The following is a 20118-nucleotide window of genomic DNA, read 5'->3' as shown; positions in this document are numbered from 1 at the left end:
CTGCTCGCAGGCGTACGGTGCACGTGTTGTCCTGAATTGATGGTGAGGTTGTGAAGATGGAATGCGACGGGGTCTGCAAGCGGCCGTGCAGCAGCGAGGTCGCCCATCTTATGATGCTTTTCCCATTGGAAGGGGGCGATTGAGGGTCCAGGTAGTCCAGGTCTCAGATTTGAGAGAGAAACCCTTTCCGCGAAACATGAGCATTCCAGTGGTATAAAAGCGAACATGTGTCTCGGCAGAGGGGGACCGCGATGAGGTCTTGGTCTCACAGTCTCACTTGAGACTGACGGAATAAGACATTGGCCGATGAGTGAAGAAGTGTTCTGAATGACACCATTTGGTGTTTCATTCGATCGGTCGGCGAGTGAGTGAGTGAGCAAGCGACTACCGTGGTAGGTGACTGAGTGCACGAGTGAGTGAGTGAGGCTATTCCCGGCAGTCCAAGATCTAGTGTATCAAAACAAATTCACGTGGGTCATTGAGAGGCGACGATTTGGTCATAATATTGTCCATACCTGGATGGCATGGACCACGTGATGTTGACCGCTGGTTAGCATCGGACAAGACCCGATCGTTGCTCGGGCATTGTCAATTGGGCATTGGGTCAGGATCTTTTTTGAATTTCGCTTCGGCAAGCCTGCCAGTCCTCGACTTTTCTCATTTTTTTAGTCTCTTTTTCAAGGGTCCGTCGGGTGGCGTCATTGGCGGCCCCGCTGTGAGATTTCGTGTGAGAACCTGGAAGTGAGAGTGAGCCACGGAGTGAATCTCATACTGAAGAACAAGAGTGACATTGACATACACACGCAACTTCAGAGCAATGCATTTCCAACGCCCAGAATAGCAAGTGTCATGTAAAAGACATGTCTGGGACAGATCCATGATGACGAGCAATCTACTGCAGACCGAGACAGGTCTGTGAAGGGTAACGTGATCTCGTGTCTCTCCCCTGGGCCCCTGTCTGAGCTTGGTGTCTCGCCCCACAAGGACCGTGAGGGAAGTCCAAGTGTCGAACTCTTTTCTTCAGTCCTGGACTCTTGTCATCACTCATTCGCGACTTTCAATGTGGTCACTCACCGCCATAACCTGGCGGCAATGCCTCTTGTCCGGGGGTCCAGCATTGAACGTTTACATCTCCACTGACTGGCAAGTTTGTGTGGTGCGTGGCAGGGTGAACAGTTGGTCAAGCTAGGCGCCCCTCCTCAGGCTCCTCTGGTGGCCATTGGTGCTGTTCTCGCGGCCCCAGAAGTCGCGCTTGTTCCTGCGGACTGACGTATCGTCTTCTCACGATCCTTGGTCTCACGGGTGAGTGTGGAGAGTGAGAGAGGAGCAGAGAAAGTGAGAGTGAGAGGGACAGTAAGCCCCATACGGCATAGCTCCTAATCGGCTGCATCTGCAGTACTTTCGAACTGGGTCTTTCCTGTGTTCCCGCTCTTCTCTCGTTGGTTCTTTTTCTTTTCCCCTTTGTCTCTTCCCCCACCCCCGCGATAGACGACGACTTCACACAACTTCTTCTCTCCACCATCGTCTCGCCTCTTTTCGCCCAGTCATCCCATCCATCACAAGTATTCCTCTATTTCTTTTTCCAATTGTGTACTCTTCGACCCATGCATGAGTCCGCAGTGGGGTCCGCAAGCGGCTCGAGCTTCACCAAGTCAAGTGTCCACACCAAACATTGACCGACCTTGAAAAACAAACGTTGAAGCTTTTCACACTTTCTTCCCATCCTCTCCAATTCCCATTTCCCCACGATCCCATGACTAGAGCTGCGACCGCATCCTCGTAGTCCGCGAGCCCAAACATCCAAACTTGAACCGAGGCAACCCTTCCTCAGAGTTCGGCTCTCTTTCTCTCTCTCTCCACCTCTTCTACATCTTCCTTCATCGTTTCAATTGCATCTTTGCATGGCCCGGGGATGCTCACAAGCATAGTCTTGACCTCCAATTTCTCTTAGTCCCCAGCATCCGTCGTGGTTGTTTACCCCAATTCCTTCCACCACTCTCAACAGCATCACCACGACATCATCATAGACACCACCTCTGATCAGCATCCCCCCAAAAAACATCCACCGCCATGTCCGACACACCCTCATCCACAGAGGACCGCTTGCGCAGTGCCGTAATCGCAAATCACCTCCCCTCGGGATACGGCACAAGCTTCGACGGCACACGAAACCTCTCCAACGGTGACCTCGCTCACATCAACTCCAATTCCGCCCCGAACCTCCCCGCCACCGAAAATGACGACGGCGACAACGTCGAGGAGGCATCCTCTCTGTTACTACCCGGCGGCGACATGCATCGCGACCTCTTCAAGATTTCGGCTAGGGAACAAACCTTGAAGCGCGCCCAGACTTTCTCCCACCCGCGCCGCACCGAGTCCGGCCACGAATCCGACCTGCCCGCCGCCGAGATGCTTCTGCCCCAGGGCTTCCGCCGCCAGTTTGTCATGCAAAAACACAACTATACTGCCGCTACACTCCCCATTACCCGCAATTTTGTCGAGTTCCTCGACTTCTACGGCTCCTTCGCCGGTGAGGATCTTGCCGATTCAGACGAGGAGGCCATCGTCTCGGACGACGAGGACGAAGAGGAGGCACAAGACAGACCCCGCGGTGCACCTACCGAGACCCGGCCGCTGCTGGGAAGACGGCGGTCCTCGCGCTTCGCCAAGAAGGCCGGCGATGCCAGCACCACAAAGACGTTCTTCACAACCCTCAAGGCTTTTATTGGCACGGGCATCATGTTCTTGCCCAAGGCCTTCAAGAACGGCGGCATCCTCTTCTCCTCTCTGACCATGCTCGTCGTGGCCGCCATCTCCATGGTGGCCTTCCACCTGCTCCTGCAGTGCCGCACCCGGTACGGGGGTGGTTACGGTGACCTCGGCAAGGAGATCTCGGGCCCTCGCATGCGCTCCCTCATCTTGGCGTCTATCACTCTGTCCCAGATTGGCTTCGTTTGCACGGGTCTCGTGTTTGTGGCCGACAACTGGTTCTCTTTCTTGAAGGCAGTCACGGGCGGCGCGAATCCCCTCGACTCAACCGCCCTCATTGCTCTGCAGGCCATTGTCATTGTACCCCTCGCCTTCATCCGCAACATCTCCAAGCTCGGCCCCGCTGCCCTTCTCGCCGACGTCTTCATCATCATCGGCGTAGGATACATCTGGTGGTACGATATCTCGGCCCTCGCTACCCGCGGCATGGACCCGTCCGTCAAGCTCTTCAACCCGAGCTCCTACACCCTTACTATTGGCGCCTCCATCTTCACGTTCGAGGGCATCGGCCTCATCATCCCCATCCAGGCCAGCATGAAGAAGCCCGAGCACTTCGAGCCCCTGTTGGCGGGCGTCATGCTCCTCATCACCTGCGTCTTCACCTCGGTCGGCGCCCTCTGCTACGCGACGTTCGGCGACCGCACAAAGATTGAGATTATCGACAACTACCCGCAAGACAGCCGCCTCGTCAACGCCGTGCAGTTTATGTACGCCCTCGCCGTCCTCGTCGGCAACCCCGTCCAGCTCTTCCCCGCCATGCGTATCATCGAGACCAAGATCTTTGGCTACCGCTCGGGCAAAAAGGATCTCCTGACAAAGTGGAAGAAGAACGCCTTCCGCACCTCCCTCGTCGCCCTCTGCATCGCCATCTCCATCGCCGGCTCCGCCAACCTCGACCGTTTTGTCGCGCTCATTGGATCATTCGCGTGCGTGCCCTTGGTCTACATTTACCCGCCCTACCTGCATCTCAAGGGCATCGCCGAGACGAGAAACCAAAAGATTTGCGATTACGCCCTCATGGCCCTTGGCCTTGTCGGCATGGTGTACACCACCGCTATCACCGTGGCCACCAGCTTCCTGTAGAAAGCGTAGAGCCCGAGAGTCCAGAGTCACAAGATGTGTAAAGACTTGACAGACTTGAAAAGAGACTTGTTAGAGTAAAAAAGCAGAGAATGCCGGAGCGTTTGAGCTTGTATATGTGTATGTTTACGACCGGAAAACAAAATTAATACAGCGTAGAATTCATGTTCATTCATCTTCTTGTCTACTTTATGCCATGTGTGATGCATCCGATGCCTCTCAACGCCGATAATCAATCCTCCCGCCACCGAATAGACCAATCCCCCTTTGCAAAGCTAGGCTCAACAACCTTTCCCTGTCTAACAGCTTCACACTTTTTCCTCTCCTCGCCATCGCCAACCAGAAACCCAAACACAACCCCCCTTCTAGCAGCACACCTCACCATCTCCCTCTCATGCGCCCTCCTCTGCCCCTCAGCCCTCTTCTCCCTCATCTCCTCCGTCTCCTCAATCCTCTCCGCCCGCCCCTTTTCCCCGCCCACGCTCCCATTCACCTGGCTCTCCGTCTGCGGCGGCCTCACCCGCGTCCCGCTGCGCACAGAGAGGCTCGCCTGCACGCTGGGATCTAGCTCTGTGGATTTGGTGTGGTCTAAGCCTAGCATCTCGTCGATGATATCCCCGCCCGCGTCTTCGTCGTAGGAGCGGCGGTCGCGGAGGGAGATGCCCTCGTCTTCGTTGTCAGAGGAGGATGATTTGGCGGTGATGACGCGCGAGGCGCGGTTTTTGCCCCGGCCGTAGATTTGGTCTGGGGCCTTGCGCTCGCCGAAGAAGGTTTCTTCTACGACGTCGCAGGGTACGAGAATCCGGGTGTCGCCCTTTGTCTTTTTGGGTTTTGTTTTGGCGTCGGTTTGGATTTCCTCCTCGCCTTGCAGAAAGCGGACGAAGACTTGTTCGATTTCCTTGTCTAGACGGCTTGGTTTCTTTGCGCGGCAGCGGGAGGAGCAGTATTTTGCCTCGACGGGGTGTTTTTGGGTTTCGGAGGCTTTGTTGGAGTTTGACGACTTGGAGGAGGATGGCGTTGTGGTCTTGCGGCTGGAGATGACGCGGCCGCAGGTGCGGCAGTAGGGTGTTTGTTCGCCGTTGGGGAGGAGGTAGAAGGGCGCTGGCGTGGCTTGGGATTTGCCTGGTCGGGACCAGGAGTCCATCCAGCTCATTGTTGTGGTGTGGAGGGGTCGTTGCGGGAGATGATGACTGTAGTTGAGGCGTTGGAGGATGGGAGTCGTGGAGATGATGGGAACTCGGTGGGTGACTCGAAAGCTGAGGAGGAGGTGTCGTGGTCGAGGTAGCATGTAGAGGAGAACCGTGAGGACAGCGATGGTGTTTTGAAGCAAAGCGACAAAGAGAAGGAAGCGAGCTTGGGGTTTCGAGGTGGTTGACCAGTGAGCTACGTCATCGATGTCATTCCCCCATTGGCCAATCATCGTCTCTCATTTCATTGTCAGTTATGAGGCGACAACGTGAAGCCTCTGCTCTGTCACCACCAGACTAATTGAATTCGAAAACAAGGAAGGGCACTGAAATTTTGAATGTCTCCGGCTTCCCTGGAATATTTTGAATGCAGACAACTCATATCAAGCTCAATAAATATAGCTCTTGTTGTTACATGCTGCTTACATGCTGTCAGCATAGATGAAAGTGCTCAAGCTGGAAAAAGGTTTTTCATAGCTTTACCTGAAATGATTTAATTCGCACGAAGTAATCAAATCTACCATCTTCTTAGATTGAGAATACCATAGCTGTAATGTTTCCACAGTGAGTATGTATGTTGGCGCCCTCATCCATGAACGAGAGAACCATAGAGCCCTTGATATCAACGGTGGTGAGGCCCAATAGAAGATCACCATCCTCATAGCTTCCCATTATTATTTCTTGAATAAAATGATCAGTTTGTAATTCTAAGTGTACTCTGTTCTTTCCTAAACTGATGTCACTGCCTCTGTAGATAAGCCGGTGGGCAACTCAATCGCCCCTTCCTACTCCACCATGAGGCCCTCCTTCCTCTTGTGCACCTCACCCCCTTCCTTGGACGAAATTTCATCGCCCTTCACAGCCGTCTCTTCCCTGACTTCGTCCGTTCTGCTCCTTCCGTCGGGTCTTTCAGACGGTCGTTCATCACGTGAGGGCGGTTGAACGACCCTTTGAAATCTTCCGGCCCTTCCTCCTCACCAATATATAATGCCACCCTTTCTCCCCGACTTCACCCACCCTTCCTTTCTTTTCTTTCCTCTCCACCCCGACTCAGGTCCTTGACCTTGAGCTCAAAGTGGTTCCCCTCTCACCACCCCGACCGGCTTCTGGAGCCACCATCGGGGGAGTTCTTTCACTCTTTCCATTCCTTGTTCGAATCCTTCGTCCAGTTCAACACGAAGCAGGACGGTAGGTCTTCATCTGCGTTTTCCCCATTCGTCCGAGCAGTCGCTAACGTCATCGCAAGGTTCCCCTTTGGACGGAAGGCTTGGGTCCCTCCGGTCCCTTCTTATGTCTTCTTCCACTCATTCCGAGGTGTTTTCATGAACGCTTCGATGTCTTCTTGAACGCTTTGAGCCCAGCACCAAGAAATTTGTATGTATCTATCCCCTCGTCCCTTTCTTCGTCTGAGATATTGCTAACGCCATCGCAAGTCTTGTCGTCAGACGGAAGAAATCGGCAACTCCTGCACCTCCCCTTCACACCACTCAACACTCTTTGTGAGACAGTTTCTTTTCTTGAATTTCATTGTTCGAACACTTTTTCACCTTGAGAACATCAAGGCAGCCCGTAAGTACCTCATCGTCCGTACCTTCCCATCCTCGTCTGAGCAACTGCTAACTCCATCGCAAGTCTTGATATCGGACGGCGGAGCTCAACAACCCAGAGTTGCTTGCTCGAATACATGCTCCATAACTTGGAGCTGGCTCCAAGCATTCATCACCTGTCTACCAGAGGCACCGAACACTCACCACGCTACGATGGGTCTGCAGCCGATAAGAGGTCAAGGACTGAATGTCCCGAGGCCTCCAAGACCGAGGTGGTACTGGGGGGTGTCGGTGTTGCTCCTTTTTACCACTCCTAACATGTTAAGCCACTGTTCGAATATGGTAAATTCCCTCCTTCTGGCCTCGAAGACATGAATCAGCACTAATCTCTACTCACAATCTAGTTCAAACTACGTCTTTGCCCCCATGGGGAAGACTTCAAACACTGGCCCATTCCCTTCCTCAGACTCCGACGGTCTCTATGTTGTCACTGGGTGGCGGGCACAAGAAAGGCGAGAACATTAAGAGTGGCGTTTACCACAAATTTACGTTGTTCTGAGGAGAGTCTGTTGGAAACACGACCCTGCCCTGGAGTCTTGCTCAAATAATGTTCAAAGAACCAAGTCCAACAGCACTTTCAACCATTCAACAACGGTGGCGGACCTCAAATAGCAGAAGGGGATGCATACTCGCGCCATGAACTCAGCGATCTCCCGACCATCCGTGTGCTCGGAAGGCCATTGCCATCATTGTTTCTTCGCCTACTCCAGGTTATGCTCAGACCGATGCTCGAAACCATCTCAACCCTTTTCAGGGCAATTATGTCGGATTAAGTCGGCGTTCTCCAAGTTGCTCCGGCGACTAGCATTCCAGCGTTGGAGAGGGCCCCCAGTACTATGGTGCCAGGGGGCTACACACACCAACCGCTCCGTTCGGCCAGGGGTTTGGCTCGACAGCTCTCCCAGAAAACGGAGAGTATGAAGACTACGGCAATCTTCCTTCCTTTGCAGGCGGAGATACCAACACTGCTTCTCCTCTTGCCTATGGGCCCGCCACTGCCCACGGGTTCAGCGAGCACCATTGCTACCATTGAGATGGTTATTGCCCGGAGGGATGTGGCCCTTTTTATACGATGGCTGGTGGGGGTTCGGTCGCGAATCCCCTCCAGATATTTCGGCCCAGATACGCCATTAAGAGAAAGCTCGAGCTCGTCATGAAGACACCTTCCGAGGGTCCCCAAGAGAAGTGCCATCGCTTCTTCTTGGGACCAGAGAAAAACAGAGCTCGTGGCCTCATCGAATGGCTCAACGCCCTCTCCGACCGGCCTTGGGAACCACCTCGACCGCCAATGCCAACACTCGCGCGGCTTGGTCTAGTTCACGCACAACTAGATCAGGATATTTTGCTCAAACGATTGACGACTGTCGCACTTTTTACGAATATTTCTTGTTTTTGCCTTCATCGCCTCGCCCATGTGCTCGATGACTACAATCTGCCTCTGCTAGGCGATTTCAATCACTGAGACGAAGAAGCTCGGAATATGTTCAAAAACTTCAGCCCCAGAATGCAGGCACTAGCCTAATTCAAGGAGAGCATGCACATGATGTGGTGGGAAACCCCTCACATGTGTTGCTGTGGATCCATCTTTTGCTCCAACCACCATCATCATTATCCGCTCCACAGCGTACTTCAAATGATCTCCAAAGCCCGGCTGGCCTTGGCTCAAGGATAGTTCCTCTTGTTAAAACAGAGATGCTCGAAGCAGGGCAGCATGACCCAGGTATGTCAACTTCTCGCCCAAGGCCCTCTCTCTTCAAGTGACAGTAAAAGCTGACGTTCTTCCCGCTTGCAGAAAGATCAACCGGCGCAATTTCACCTGTGATCGCCTCTTGCGCAGCACGCGGCTGGACCTTTGCGTCGAAGAACCGGCGCGGCTTTGCCGGTCCCGGGCGTGGATTGCAGCTACATCAATCCTCGTACCGATGAGATCTCTCTTGGCTAAGTCTCGCGTACATCAATATCAGACGGACGATTCCGAAGACGACTTCGATGGTTTCATCAATGCCAAGGCCAAGAACATCAATATCTCTTGGGAGTCGGTAGTAGTTCTTCGAAGGCTTCATCAAGTGGGGAATTCGTCTCTCACGTGAGAAAGCTGCAAAACCATTCATTTCTGTGCTACTGGAATACATCATGAAGACCGAAGGAATGTAGCATGTTCGGATGGAGGAACAATCGTCGCGGAGGAGAATGAGCTGGGCCTATGACCTGCACTGGCAGATCATCTGGGGATCATAGACACACGATGGGATTTGAACAAAAGCAAAGCACAAATGACAACAGCGGATAAAAAGACTAGAAGTGCAAACTGAGAGCAATAATCATATTTGAGGAATCCAAAGGATCATCATTGCAGACCCTCTGTACACATATGGGCAATGACTGAGCGACATCAGGTACTCGCACACTGAAGAGGCTTTTACGAGATCAGTGATTTGATGGTGTCAGAGATGGTTGATCATTGAAGTTTTTGTTATTTTACAGTCGCAACTTGGTATCTTGGCTAGCAGGGTATGTACAGCGATGCGTTGTATGTGAAGGCATGGTATAAATACAAGAAAAACTTTTCCCTTCCAGAGGCAAACGAGCTCAGCTCTTGAAGTGACCTAGCACGTTTACTGTCCAAAGGTGAACTCGGGGATATCAATGGTGGTGACGGTCCAGGTCTTGCCGCCGTCGCTGGTGGACATGTCGCCGGTGACGCCGTTGCCCTTGCCCATGGTGTTGATGTAGTTGGCGTCGGCCTTGTCGAGGATGATCTTGGTGTTGATCCAGGCTATTGGGAGACGTTGTTAGGAAACTGTTCTGATGATGGGTACCGATAGGTACTTAGGGGGTGTAAACTTACAGTGAGCACCAACGGTGCCGCAATCCTCGGCAGCGCACTCAACAGCGCTGCCCCAGCCCTGAGCCTCACCGTCCTTGGTGGACAGGGTGGCGACGACCTTGTCGTTGATGGAGACGGTCTGGGTGTAGTTCTGGGAAGCATCATCGAACTTGTCTGAGGGGTCTCTGTCAGCACCGGCTCGCGACTTTCTAAACGTTCAAGAAGGCAACTTACAGTGCATGGTGATCTTGTCACCCTCAGAGGCGTCGGTGCCCTCAGTCTGAACAGGCATCTGGGAGTTGGCGCCCGTGCTGAGAAGGGTGTAGGCGAAGATGGACCACTTGTCGGTGCCGGTGTTGTCGTAGTTGGAGTTGTCGGCGATGGACTGGATCAGGTCGCCGTTGGAGGTGCCCATGCCGACCCAGAGGGAGGCGCTGCCCTTGTTGTTGGAGGGGGCGGCGGGGAGGACGAGGGTGGAGGTGGCTTCGCGGATGAAGGAGTCGGAGGCGACGGGACCGGTGCTGAAGGCCGGGCCCATGGCGGCCTGGACGCCGGCGACGGCCGTGACGGCCAGGGCGGAGAGCATCTGGGTGGTGGAAGGCATCTTGTCGGTAATAGTGGGTGAAGTTTGAAGTGAATGTTGGTAGTTGGTGAAGTGAAAAGAATGACTGCTTGTGAATGGAAGTGGGCTGCGAATGACTGATCAAATGTCGAGAGAGGCTGATCTTCTTTCTTTATATACAAGCTTCAATGATGATGTACCCACGCTGCCTCATTGGTGGAATCATCCAAACTAGTAGTTGCCATAACGGTTCATATCATCTCGAAATGGATTCTCTCGCCTCTGGATCCAGCAATGTTTCAACGATACAGCTTTTTAGTGGGTTTGATACTACGGATGGGCTGGACAGACGCAGGGTTACAGGCATGCGGAGTACAGACTACCTACAGTAGGTCATGTTGGCTCGCTTTCGCTCCTCTTTGAGAGATCACTAAACCCGTGGGCCAGGAGTCGAGTGCGTATTTCCCTTTGTGGCGAGATCTACATGTACGGTTGATGGACCCGGAGGACGTTGCCAGCGCCTGGTGTAACAACTCTGGGCCCTTTTGTTTTCAGATCAGGGATTCCCTGCAGACGGATTCGACGGAGTAACCCAGATTGATTCCACAATACAGTATCCGTATGCACCTTACGAGACGGAGACCAATTACTATGAAATGACATTGGGTCTCTAGAATGATTCAGTCAAAGTCGGTGCGGGTTACTGATCGATGGTCGTCTAGATTGGAGCTGTCTCGTGTCTACCCTATAGAAGCGGCGTTTAAGTTTCTGTTTTCGTACGCTATACGCACGCTTATTTTGACTTTCTTGGCTGGCCATCAACGGACGTGACGCAGCAGATTTACTGCTGTATGATGCAAAAACTTTGCATTCCTCTACGGATGATACTCCTCGGAAACAGGAACGCGCTGGCCATGTTGGGGGCCGTGTTGCCGTGTAAGAGGCCGACAGTAACCCAACGGCAATTAAAGTGACGCGCGAGTTTAATCAACTTGCCGCGGAAACTAACAGAAATAGGCGCCATCTGTGCCCATCAGTACGGCGAAATGTTGCCCCCTTTGTCCCCACTGGAACCACCACACACACAACATAAAGACCCTACTCCATGTTCGGTGTCAAGCGAGATTGATTTGAGCTGACAAAGTGCCAAAGTGGATGGGCGATGATGACACAGGACGAACTGGCGGCACATCAGGAGTCGTCCGAAACGAGAGAATCAGTCAACGAGGGGGCAATACGAGGATTCCTACTCCGTACGCGACCCAGTCTCATCAGTAGGGTTCCTGTATTCGTACGGGTATGCGGTAATACTGTGTGCAGTTCTCGGTACTCGGAATGGGGAGCTTGCATGGTTGTCTCCCGGAGGAAATCCCCACGATTCACGGAGAATGGGCGTTGGCCAAGCGGCCAAGGACGATCTACGCTACTTTCCCCTGAACTCCCGTCTTGGGGGTTCTCGCCTTTTCCTTGCCTCATTCGGATGACGGCTGGCATTTTCTGCCCCCTTTCAGCCTCAAAGTCGCATCTCGAAAACTGGTTCTTGGCTCATTCTTGCGACAAACCATTCAGTTGACAAGCTGTGTAACTGATAAACTCAATTGTTGACAATCGTCAAAGACCGAGCTCCAGGTGCAGCGTTTTGAGTTAAGGTAAGTCCGCTAACTACGATTACCCGAAACTCTGATGCGCACCGGCTGACGCCAACAGCTAGGCAAAAGCATCATTTCTGCTCGGCTGCCGGAAGTGTGGGGGACCCAGTTAATTGGTGGATTTACACAATCACCAAGTGAAGCCTGTGGGAAACTTTGTTTTTATTTCTTGCTCGGAATATGCCCTTACATGTGTCCGTCGCGAGTAATACCAAATCGTCAACCCATGGCGATGCCTTTGTCAATCTGACCTGACCTTCTCAACGTTCAAAGACAATGGAGCGTTCCTCGCTCATTGAGCACGGATGCTGGCCGGTCCACCGAGGCCACTGAGCAAGTTCTCCTTGCGTTGCTTGAGGAGGTAGTAGTACTGGCCCAAGTCAATCTGGTTGTTCGGCGCACTAGCATCGGCCTTGTATGTGCCCTTTCCATGGCCGTCAAAGTGAACCTTCCAGGCTGTTTAGGTTGTTAGCATTGCTTTCCGGAAGGAATAAACAACTACGCGTGAGTTGAGGACTGCACTTACTGCTGGCATCAAAGCCAAGGTACGACCAGCTGTCGTTCAGGTAGGCCTTTTCGCTGCCGACTTGGATGGTCTTGACGATGCCCATCTGGCCAGGTGCCGGGCGCAGCTGCTTGAGATCAGCGGCGAGCTTGACGAGTCCCACCACGAAAGTCGTGGCAATGTCCTTGGCCAAGCACTCGTGCTGGCCGTAGCTGAAGGCAGAGACCTCCTCGGCCTTGCGGTTCGCGTCAAACTTGTCCGGGTTGGCGATCTCTCCCGGGTTCCTTCCAGCGCCGCCCTATAAAAGAAAAGAATTGTCAGCACGGGATCAAATAACTGGCGGAAAGGATAGACTCACAAGAAGCATCACGACTGCAGTGCCCGGCTGCACTGGCTTGCCGTCGATCTCGGCCGGTGCCGTCGCGACACGCACATTGCGCTGCCCGCTGGTGAGACGCTGTGCCTCGCGAACGTAGGCGTGGAGTCCTGCGTCGTCCTTGTTCTGTGCTAGGTTCTGCACCTCTGCCCAGATGGAGGCATTCTCGGGGCGCAAGAAGAACGACAACACTTCGTAGAACTGGAGCAGAGGTTAGTCCGCGATACCTTCACGATGGTCAAGGGGGCGCAAAGCTTACCGTTGTGACAGGAACCCCAATACCGCCGAACGCTGTCAGCCACATGTTGTCGACGACTTGATCGACAGAGTTTCCTTGCGCCAAGAGCTCCTCGACAAACTTGTAGCCGCACGACCGCAGCGAATCCTTCTTGAAGTTGGCCCTGCGACCGACCGCGCTCGAGATGGCGTTTGCAATGCCAAAGCCGAGGCCACGACCGGCATGAACCTCCTTGACGGGGCCAGCCGTCGACTCGATGATGACGTTGACGCTCTCAATCGCGCGGCGGCGACGGTTCCACGACTGAGCTGGGTCGTTGTCATTGACTCCCCAAATGCGGACATTGAGAAGGTGGTTGTAGAGCTCAGCATGGCCGAGGGTGCCACCGGGGTTCTCGTCAGTGCGCAGATCGAAGTAGAAGAGGTCAGCAAGGAGCTGAGCGTTCAAGGGGATGGCAACATCGCGGATGATGTCCATCTGGTGCAGGCCTTCCTTCATCTTGAACGTCTCCTTCTTGACGAGCTCTGCGCCCACGCGATCGATAAACTCATGGATGGCGTTGTGCAGGGTCGGGATCTTGCTGAGGGCCTTCTTGATGTTGATGCGGTGTTGGTAGTTCTTCTGCTCGTCACCCGCGAGCATGAACCAGCTGATGTCCCGCTTGGAATCCGTGAACATGGCCTGGAGAGGTCTGAGCCACGGCAGGACGAATTGCTTGGGGTTGCTCAAGACGTATTTGATGGCTCCGCTTGTTTGGGTGATGATGGCCTTGCGCGGAGGTGTTGGGTCTTCCAGGGTGTAGAGGTGGAAGGTGCCGATCTCTTTAGCAATGGTCTCGTTCATCTTCTTGGTGTACATGGGCTGCATGACGGCCACCGAGTTGTAGGGGAACCAGTTGGGCAGACCTCGCTGGATGAGCTTGTACAGCATCGAGCCACCGAGGGTCTTGTAGTCCTGCTGCACCTCGTTGAAACCCCATGCTGTCAGGTTGCTGACAGTGTAGTCGATGGTGTTGAAGCGGTCTGAACGGACAAGAGTCACGGCATCGGAGAGGACGGCTCGGCCGACAGAGTATGTTGGGCAGATGCCGCTGCCAGTGTTGCGTACCGGCTTGATGTCCTCAATCATGAGTCCTGTGATGCGTTAGATATGTCTCAACGATGGACTTCTGTCAGAATGAGCTTACCAGGATAAAGCTCAACCATGTCGGGGTCGGTGTAGAGCTTCTCAAGGAGGCTGGCGATATCGGGGTTGGAGTTGATGTCGGTGAACTTGTCATACTTCTTCAAGCCAAAGAACTCTCGGAACTCGTTCAGCGACGCCACCTGCCACCTGCGCGCCTGGTTGATACCGAGAACCTCGATGATCTTGAGAGCCTTGGGCACCATGCGAGCGCCGAAGCATCCGGCCGGGTCGTTCATGGCCTCCTTCAGGATACGAGCCAGATCCTCGTCCTTGAAGGTGCCGTCCTCTTGCCTCTTCAAGTCGTCGAAGGTGCGAACACTTGGGTCCTTGGGAATCGACTCCTCGTAATCAACAAACGCCTCGCCCAGCTCCTTAATGCTGATATTCTGGAGGTCCGCAGGCTGCTTGCCCTTGAAGATCTTGCCAAAGAACCCGTCGATCCACTTCTCATCCTTCTTGGAGATACAAGAGTGGAAGCGATACAGCAGGTTGAACTCGACACTGACTTGGTTGCCAACGCCGCGGGGCACACCATCGCTATCGAATTGCTTGTTGATTTCAACGCGAGGGTCAAGAGTCCAGTCGCTCTTGGAGTGGTGCGTGTTGGTGATGGCTCTCAAGTAGTCGTGCAGCGAGATGTTGATGTAGAGACCGCCCACAATGAGACGCGCCACGTTGAAGAGGTCATGGTCTTGCTTGGCAACAGCCTTGGCCTTCTCAATGTCGGTGGCGTTGGGCTTGGTTTGCAGTGTGAAGCGCCCGTTCTCATTAATCTTGAGCAAGATATCAGCGACGTAGTTGTGGAAACGAGAGTACATGACCAGCATGACGTTCACACCCGCGGGCTGCCCCAGGAGACGCTTCTCGTGGAATGTGTCGGGCTTGAGCTTTCCTTCCTTCATAGTTCTGATCTCAAGCTGGTCCTTGAGGGATGAACCGTACAAGGGTGCCAAGTCGAGGTAAGATGATGTGTCGCTCTTGTTCATGTCGGTCCGGTTGGTCCTGAAGATGTCGTGGATGATGATGGAGGCGTGGTAAAACAGCATCGAAGAGATACCGGCCGGGTTCTCCTTGAAAGACCCTTCGTCGCGAGCCATCAACAAGTCAAACAGGAGTCCCGGGTCAGGCTTGACGCCATGAAGTCTCTTGGATGTCCTGACCGACTTGGCGTAAGGCGTTCCAGCCTTGCCCAAGTTGGGTTCCAGAATGTTGTTGAAACTGCCATCGGGAGAGCGGTAGTGGTGCAGGCCGTCCGGCGCCTGCGGTACTTGTTCGCGAAGACGGATATTGGTGCCAGGGGCAGTGAACTCGATCGAGTCTGTCGCTTGAGGCTCTTTTGTCTGTGGCTGTCCGTTGCTGTCGAGGACTACGCCTTCTTCATTGAGAGCGTCGTACTTGATGTCACCGCCGACATAGCTCAGTGGGGGATGCTGAAGATTTCCCCATAATGTGTCAATGAGCTTATTGGTGAGCATTGTCCTGGCCTTGGAGGTGGCAGGCAGAGATGTGAGAATGCCAATGAGGATCTCGGTTGTTCTGCATGATGTTAGCATTGGGCCATTTTAAGCTCATTGGTGGTCATTCCCACCCTTTCTTGTCATCAAGAGGCTCGCCCTTCGAGAGGAGCTCTTTGATGAGGCCGACAAGCTCCGCCGGGGAGGTCTGACCGCGTACGGAGACATAGTCCTTCAGGATGTCGGCTGCAATCTTTGCCGGGTCATTGAAGAAATTGGCCGAGTCTTGGCGCGCATCTCCATAAGACTCTCCGGCCTGGAATTTCTGGGTGAAGTTGGTAGCCATGATTCACCCGCTGCCTTGGAGTATAAGGGTGATAGATCAGGTGAAGCAGATGAGAAGTGAGATTCGTGAATCTATGGCCCACACCAAGAGGCTCTGCTATGGTACTCATATACCAATCTCAACACTCAATCAAATGGCACCCATATCTGCTGACCGCTTGGCCAAGAGATTCGAAATACCCCCTCACCTCGAGATTTGCAAGATCCCCTCACTTCATGATGGAGACTTGAGTGGCGTCCAGTCAAGCGGATGTTCACTGCGGATCTGCATGAGCACGAAGGGTATCCCAGCGCACCGAGGCATTCCCGTTCACCCTCGAAACAAGGTGGAATGTGATACCATACTGAATAAACGCTCCCAATGCGGAAGGGTGACTGAGACACATCGCCGACATGTCTGGAGTCAAAATGCCAGCACTGCCTGTCGTGCCTATCTCCTGTGCTAGCCGGAGACATGCAGATTGTGGCGCCCTGAAGTGAGGGGAGGTTGTTGTCAGGGAACTAGTCATGATTGAGGTAAATGTCGCAAACCGTGAGTTTGATAGACTCGTTGTGCTGGGAGGAGGTTGAGGTGGTGGTAGTTGAGAACCGAGTAGGAGCTTCGATTCTTGCCATGGGCGGTCACTTGTGAGACATATCTAGCGCTGTGTTATGTCGGTCAGCAGGCGGGAGGGAATTCCGGAGGTGAGGGGAAAGGGAGCATTTTACAGCCGCACAAGAAAAGCAAAGAGATTGGCCGGGTGTGATATTCGATGCCCCGAAGTAGCACGGTGGTGCAAACCGCCCGAAACGTCCTTCGGACGGGCCGCACCGCCTGCAGGATTTCGGACAGGATGAGTATTCCAACCCCATTCATTGGAAGACGGAGATCGCCGACAGGGTACATGACATGCCGATCGCCTGTTGCTGGCATGCCGTACAGGGCGGTACGAGGCAAGACATTGCATGTGAGTTGAGGGCATGTCTCCACGATTGGTCTGAGACATACTATCTGATATGCTTTCCCCGCAAAGCAGAGCTTTTGGAGCTTTCACCGCAGATGAATTCAGATTCTTTTACTACACCGCTATTGGTCAATGTTCGCTGACACGGCAGATCATTCTTGGCCCTACCGCAGGAGCAAATTAGGGCACAGGTGGCTTGGCTTCATGTCTGAGCTGTCCTGGCCTGATACGAATAACTCTGGCCCTCACCGCAACATAGCGTTCACCGGTGGCATCTCATCGCATATCAGTCTCAGCCATCATGAGAAATATCTCCGTATTGGGCGGCTCGCTGAGGTCTCAGGGGGCACGACAGGTCGAAAGTGGACAGAAGTTTCACCCCGGATGCTAGTTATCCGTCCACCCGTTGCGTGACACCACCGGCTCACGGGTGAACCACTACATGCCACTTTTGACTGGTTGATTACCCTTGCTGGTCGATGCTGGGGCGAATCGCGAATCAGAACGAATCGTTACTGCCCCTCTACTCTCTAGCTGAAGAACATTATCCTCAGCGGACCGTTAGCCTAGAATAAGGCAGTACCTAGTTTCTATTCCCACGGTGAATTAGTCTTTACGGTAGAGGATATGGGGCTGATTAGGAAGAGGATCTGTATTGAAAGCAAGAATATAGCAGATCTGCAGAAGGTCGACTATCAGTGGCTTTGTGCTACTACCGGTATTATTTCGAGTGTCTCAGTGCCGCTTCGGAACCACGAGCAAGTCTTTCCAAACTGAACGAGCAGACGCCGTGTCCCATGTCGTGAGACGTGGTGACGTACTCTCCCCTCCCTATGAAAGTTAGATGAACATGATCGCCGCCCGTCAGCCGCCTTGAGACAAGATTCTTTCTAGTACTGTACCTAGCGAGAAATGCCGCGCTTCAGGCGTGATTGGCAACCGGACGGCGCTGTTGTGGTAACCAGAAAGTTGCTGAACGTGCAGATGGTCGAACGTATCCTCAGGTGTTGATATGTAAAGACATATATCGAGGCCTTTGGCACTTGCCAGTGGTACTGATGTAGCTCAGTGTAGCTTTTTTGACTTGTAATCAACCTCATTCTCGCATGCAAGTCCATTCTATTGAGTTCTTACTACATCAGTCATAATCAGTTGCCTCGTTACGTTCACATCGTCGTTATGGCCGACTTTTCTACTCTCAATGGCAATGCCAATCGTGAGTCAGAAAAGAAGAGGACTCCCAGAAAGTTAGTTCTGTGCTTTGACGGCACCGGCAACACCTTCACCGGTTCCAACTCCGACACAAATGTGGTCAAGATTCTGAGCAAACTCGATCGCAATGATCCTGATCAGTACCATTACTATCAGAGTGAGTTGGTACCGGCACGCTCTCAACTGTTCCTCCGCTGACAGATGTACTCGCCTAGCTGGCATCGGCACATACGACATCAATGATGAGTCTGTTAACAAGGGTGTATTTGGTGAATTCAAATCGTCCATCTCGCAGACCATCGACCAAGGAATTGGAACGACTTTCGATGCTCATGTCATGGCTGGCTACCGATTCCTGATGCGTTACTACGATTCTGTACGTTTAAGTACCTACCTACCTGCCATGGCGAAGTGCTTGAAGACTAACAAAAGTGCGATGAAGGGCGACAAGATCTACATGTTTGGATTCAGCCGTGGCGCTTTCACTGCCAAGTTCCTTGCTCGCATGGTTCATACAGTTGGGCTACTTTGCAAGGGAAACGAGGAGATGGTCCCCTTCGCATACCGTCTGTACCAGCGCTACTTGGCTGGGGAGGTCGAAGACTTCATCGTGTCTCACCCCAAGAAGTCCAAGAAGGAGAAGAAGCACAAGAAGAACAAGAAAGCTCCCGCCAATGGAGACGTACCGACACCGCCGCCTGAGCTAGAAGACGAAGAGCCGCTGCATGAGGGTCATCGCGAGGATGAGGACCCGGCAACCCATGGGGCCAAGTACGCAGTTGCCAGAGACGAGATTGCCGCCTTCAGCGACACATTCTGCCGCAAGGAGAAGGCGATGCACTGTGGGAAGATGGAGGAGTCCAACATCAAGGTCTTCTTCCTCGGCATCTGGGACTGCGTCAACTCCGTCGCTGTCTTGGAGCGAACTGCACCGGTACCCGTGCCTGTAGTTGGCACTGCTCACCATGTTCGCCATGCTGTAGCAGTCGATGAGCGACGCGTCAAGTTCAAGGCAGCTCTCCTAGCCCAAGACATGAAGGAGTCAGACCACAACCATGAAGACATCAAGGAGGTCTGGTTCCCGGGCTGCCACGGTGACGTTGGCGGTGGGTGGCCTGCGTCTGCCGAGAGCAAGCTCGACAACGGCATCGAGATGACCTTCTGGGAGCGTGTCAAGAACTTTTGGACGACGCGGAAGGAAAAGGCAGCCAGCAAGGCTTTGGGTTGCGACCGGCTACAATTGAGCGATGTTCCGCTTGCTTGGATGATCCGCGAGGTGAAGCTTGTCGGCCAAAAGGAGGAAGATGCGGCACTGAAATGGCGCGAGAACCTCGAAGTCTTCGAGAAGCGATTCGCGAAGAAGAAGGACAAGGCCACGATGGGAGTCATCCACGATTCTCTCGCGTATGGTCGTGGTACAAGCTTCTTCCGGGTTCTTTTGTGGAAGCTCATGGGTAAGCCCAAGTCTCGTCTATTACCTCTTTACAATAACACTGACTCGATCCAACAGAATGGCTTCCATTCATCACTCGGTGGGAACTTGAGGACAGTGGCTGGGAAAATGTTCGTTTCCCGCTCAACAAAGGCAGCACCAGAGATATTCCCAAAGACGCTGTTCTCCACGAGTCTGTTCTCTGGCGATTGAAGAACGACTCAAAGTACTGCCCGCAGAACAACCACGGTGGTCGGCAGCTCCCCTGCTTGAAACACAAACACAACATTGCGGAATGTCATCCTGTGGAAGAGCACATACATGATGAGAATTGTGACCATCAGATCTACAAGATTACAAGATCTGCATCTGATCTTGCGACTCGGACTTGAGGAGGAGACGGTGGATACTAGAGCATGCGGTCGCGCAACCTTGCAAATGAGTCTGAGAAGTGAAAGATGGGGTGACGGGTAGTTTGGAAGAGGACTGTGTAAATTGATCTCAGTGCGAAGCAAATGGGTAGTTGTTGATGATTGATGGGACCGCTCGCTACCAGAGTGTTCTCAAACTTGTCATACATGTACCCAAGGGACTAACACGCACTTACGGGCCAGCCCCAATGATCGATCATCTCGAGAGCATGTCTAATCTGTCAGACTTGTAGTTACTAGCTTTACGTATCAGAGTCTCTGTCCAATGGCTTGGTCCGGTGATCGGTCTCGCTTTCCTCTTATCTCAAGAATTCC

The 20118-nt window shown here is 53.2% G+C and overlaps 5 protein-coding genes across 5 annotated transcripts; 2 read left to right on the top strand and 3 right to left on the bottom strand.

Annotated features, from left to right (window-relative positions):
- The first annotated feature begins 1752 nt into the window (after positions 1 to 1752).
- HER10_EVM0000339 (transmembrane amino acid transporter) lies at positions 1753 to 3984 on the top strand. Its single transcript, XM_035470124.1, has one exon. It carries the CDS (start codon positions 2071 to 2073, stop codon positions 3850 to 3852), a length of 1782 nt encoding a protein of 593 aa, XP_035327504.1. The 5' UTR covers positions 1753 to 2070; the 3' UTR covers positions 3853 to 3984.
- A 97-nt stretch (positions 3985 to 4081) lies between these two features.
- On the bottom strand, positions 4082 to 5137 carry HER10_EVM0010241 (uncharacterized protein; the record flags this gene model as incomplete). Its single annotated transcript, XM_035479707.1, has 2 exons — positions 4082 to 4801; positions 4892 to 5137. The coding sequence occupies 2 exons, from the start codon at positions 5135 to 5137 to the stop codon at positions 4082 to 4084; spliced, it is 966 nt and encodes a 321-aa protein (XP_035328415.1).
- A 4121-nt stretch (positions 5138 to 9258) lies between these two features.
- Positions 9259 to 10074, bottom strand: HER10_EVM0005168 (uncharacterized protein; the record flags this gene model as incomplete). Its single annotated transcript, XM_035474791.1, has 3 exons — positions 9259 to 9419; positions 9492 to 9644; positions 9705 to 10074. 3 exons carry the CDS (start codon positions 10072 to 10074, stop codon positions 9259 to 9261), a joined length of 684 nt encoding a protein of 227 aa, XP_035327965.1.
- Positions 10075 to 11973: 1899 nt separating this feature from the next.
- HER10_EVM0000829 (linoleate diol synthase) lies at positions 11974 to 15825 on the bottom strand (the record flags this gene model as incomplete). Its single annotated transcript, XM_035470597.1, has 6 exons — positions 15574 to 15825; positions 13987 to 15521; positions 12822 to 13933; positions 12545 to 12763; positions 12208 to 12484; positions 11974 to 12137 (listed from the first exon to the last, which is right to left on the bottom strand). Exons 1-6 carry the CDS (start codon positions 15783 to 15785, stop codon positions 11974 to 11976), a joined length of 3519 nt encoding a protein of 1172 aa, XP_035327553.1. The 5' UTR covers positions 15786 to 15825.
- Positions 15826 to 17907: 2082 nt separating this feature from the next.
- On the top strand, positions 17908 to 19764 carry HER10_EVM0009597 (uncharacterized protein; the record flags this gene model as incomplete). The annotated part of the gene is made up of 4 exons (XM_035479082.1): positions 17908 to 18097; positions 18156 to 18316; positions 18383 to 19394; positions 19451 to 19764. 4 exons carry the CDS (start codon positions 17908 to 17910, stop codon positions 19762 to 19764), a joined length of 1677 nt encoding a protein of 558 aa, XP_035328357.1.
- Between the last annotated feature and the right edge of the window lie 354 nt (positions 19765 to 20118).

Source organism: Colletotrichum scovillei (genome assembly GCF_011075155.1).
Source record: "Colletotrichum scovillei strain TJNH1 chromosome Unknown Contig00010, whole genome shotgun sequence".
Taxonomy (NCBI): domain Eukaryota; kingdom Fungi; phylum Ascomycota; class Sordariomycetes; order Glomerellales; family Glomerellaceae; genus Colletotrichum; species Colletotrichum scovillei.
Note: the sequence above shows the minus strand (reverse complement) of the source record. Positions and strands in the feature narration are given on the sequence as shown.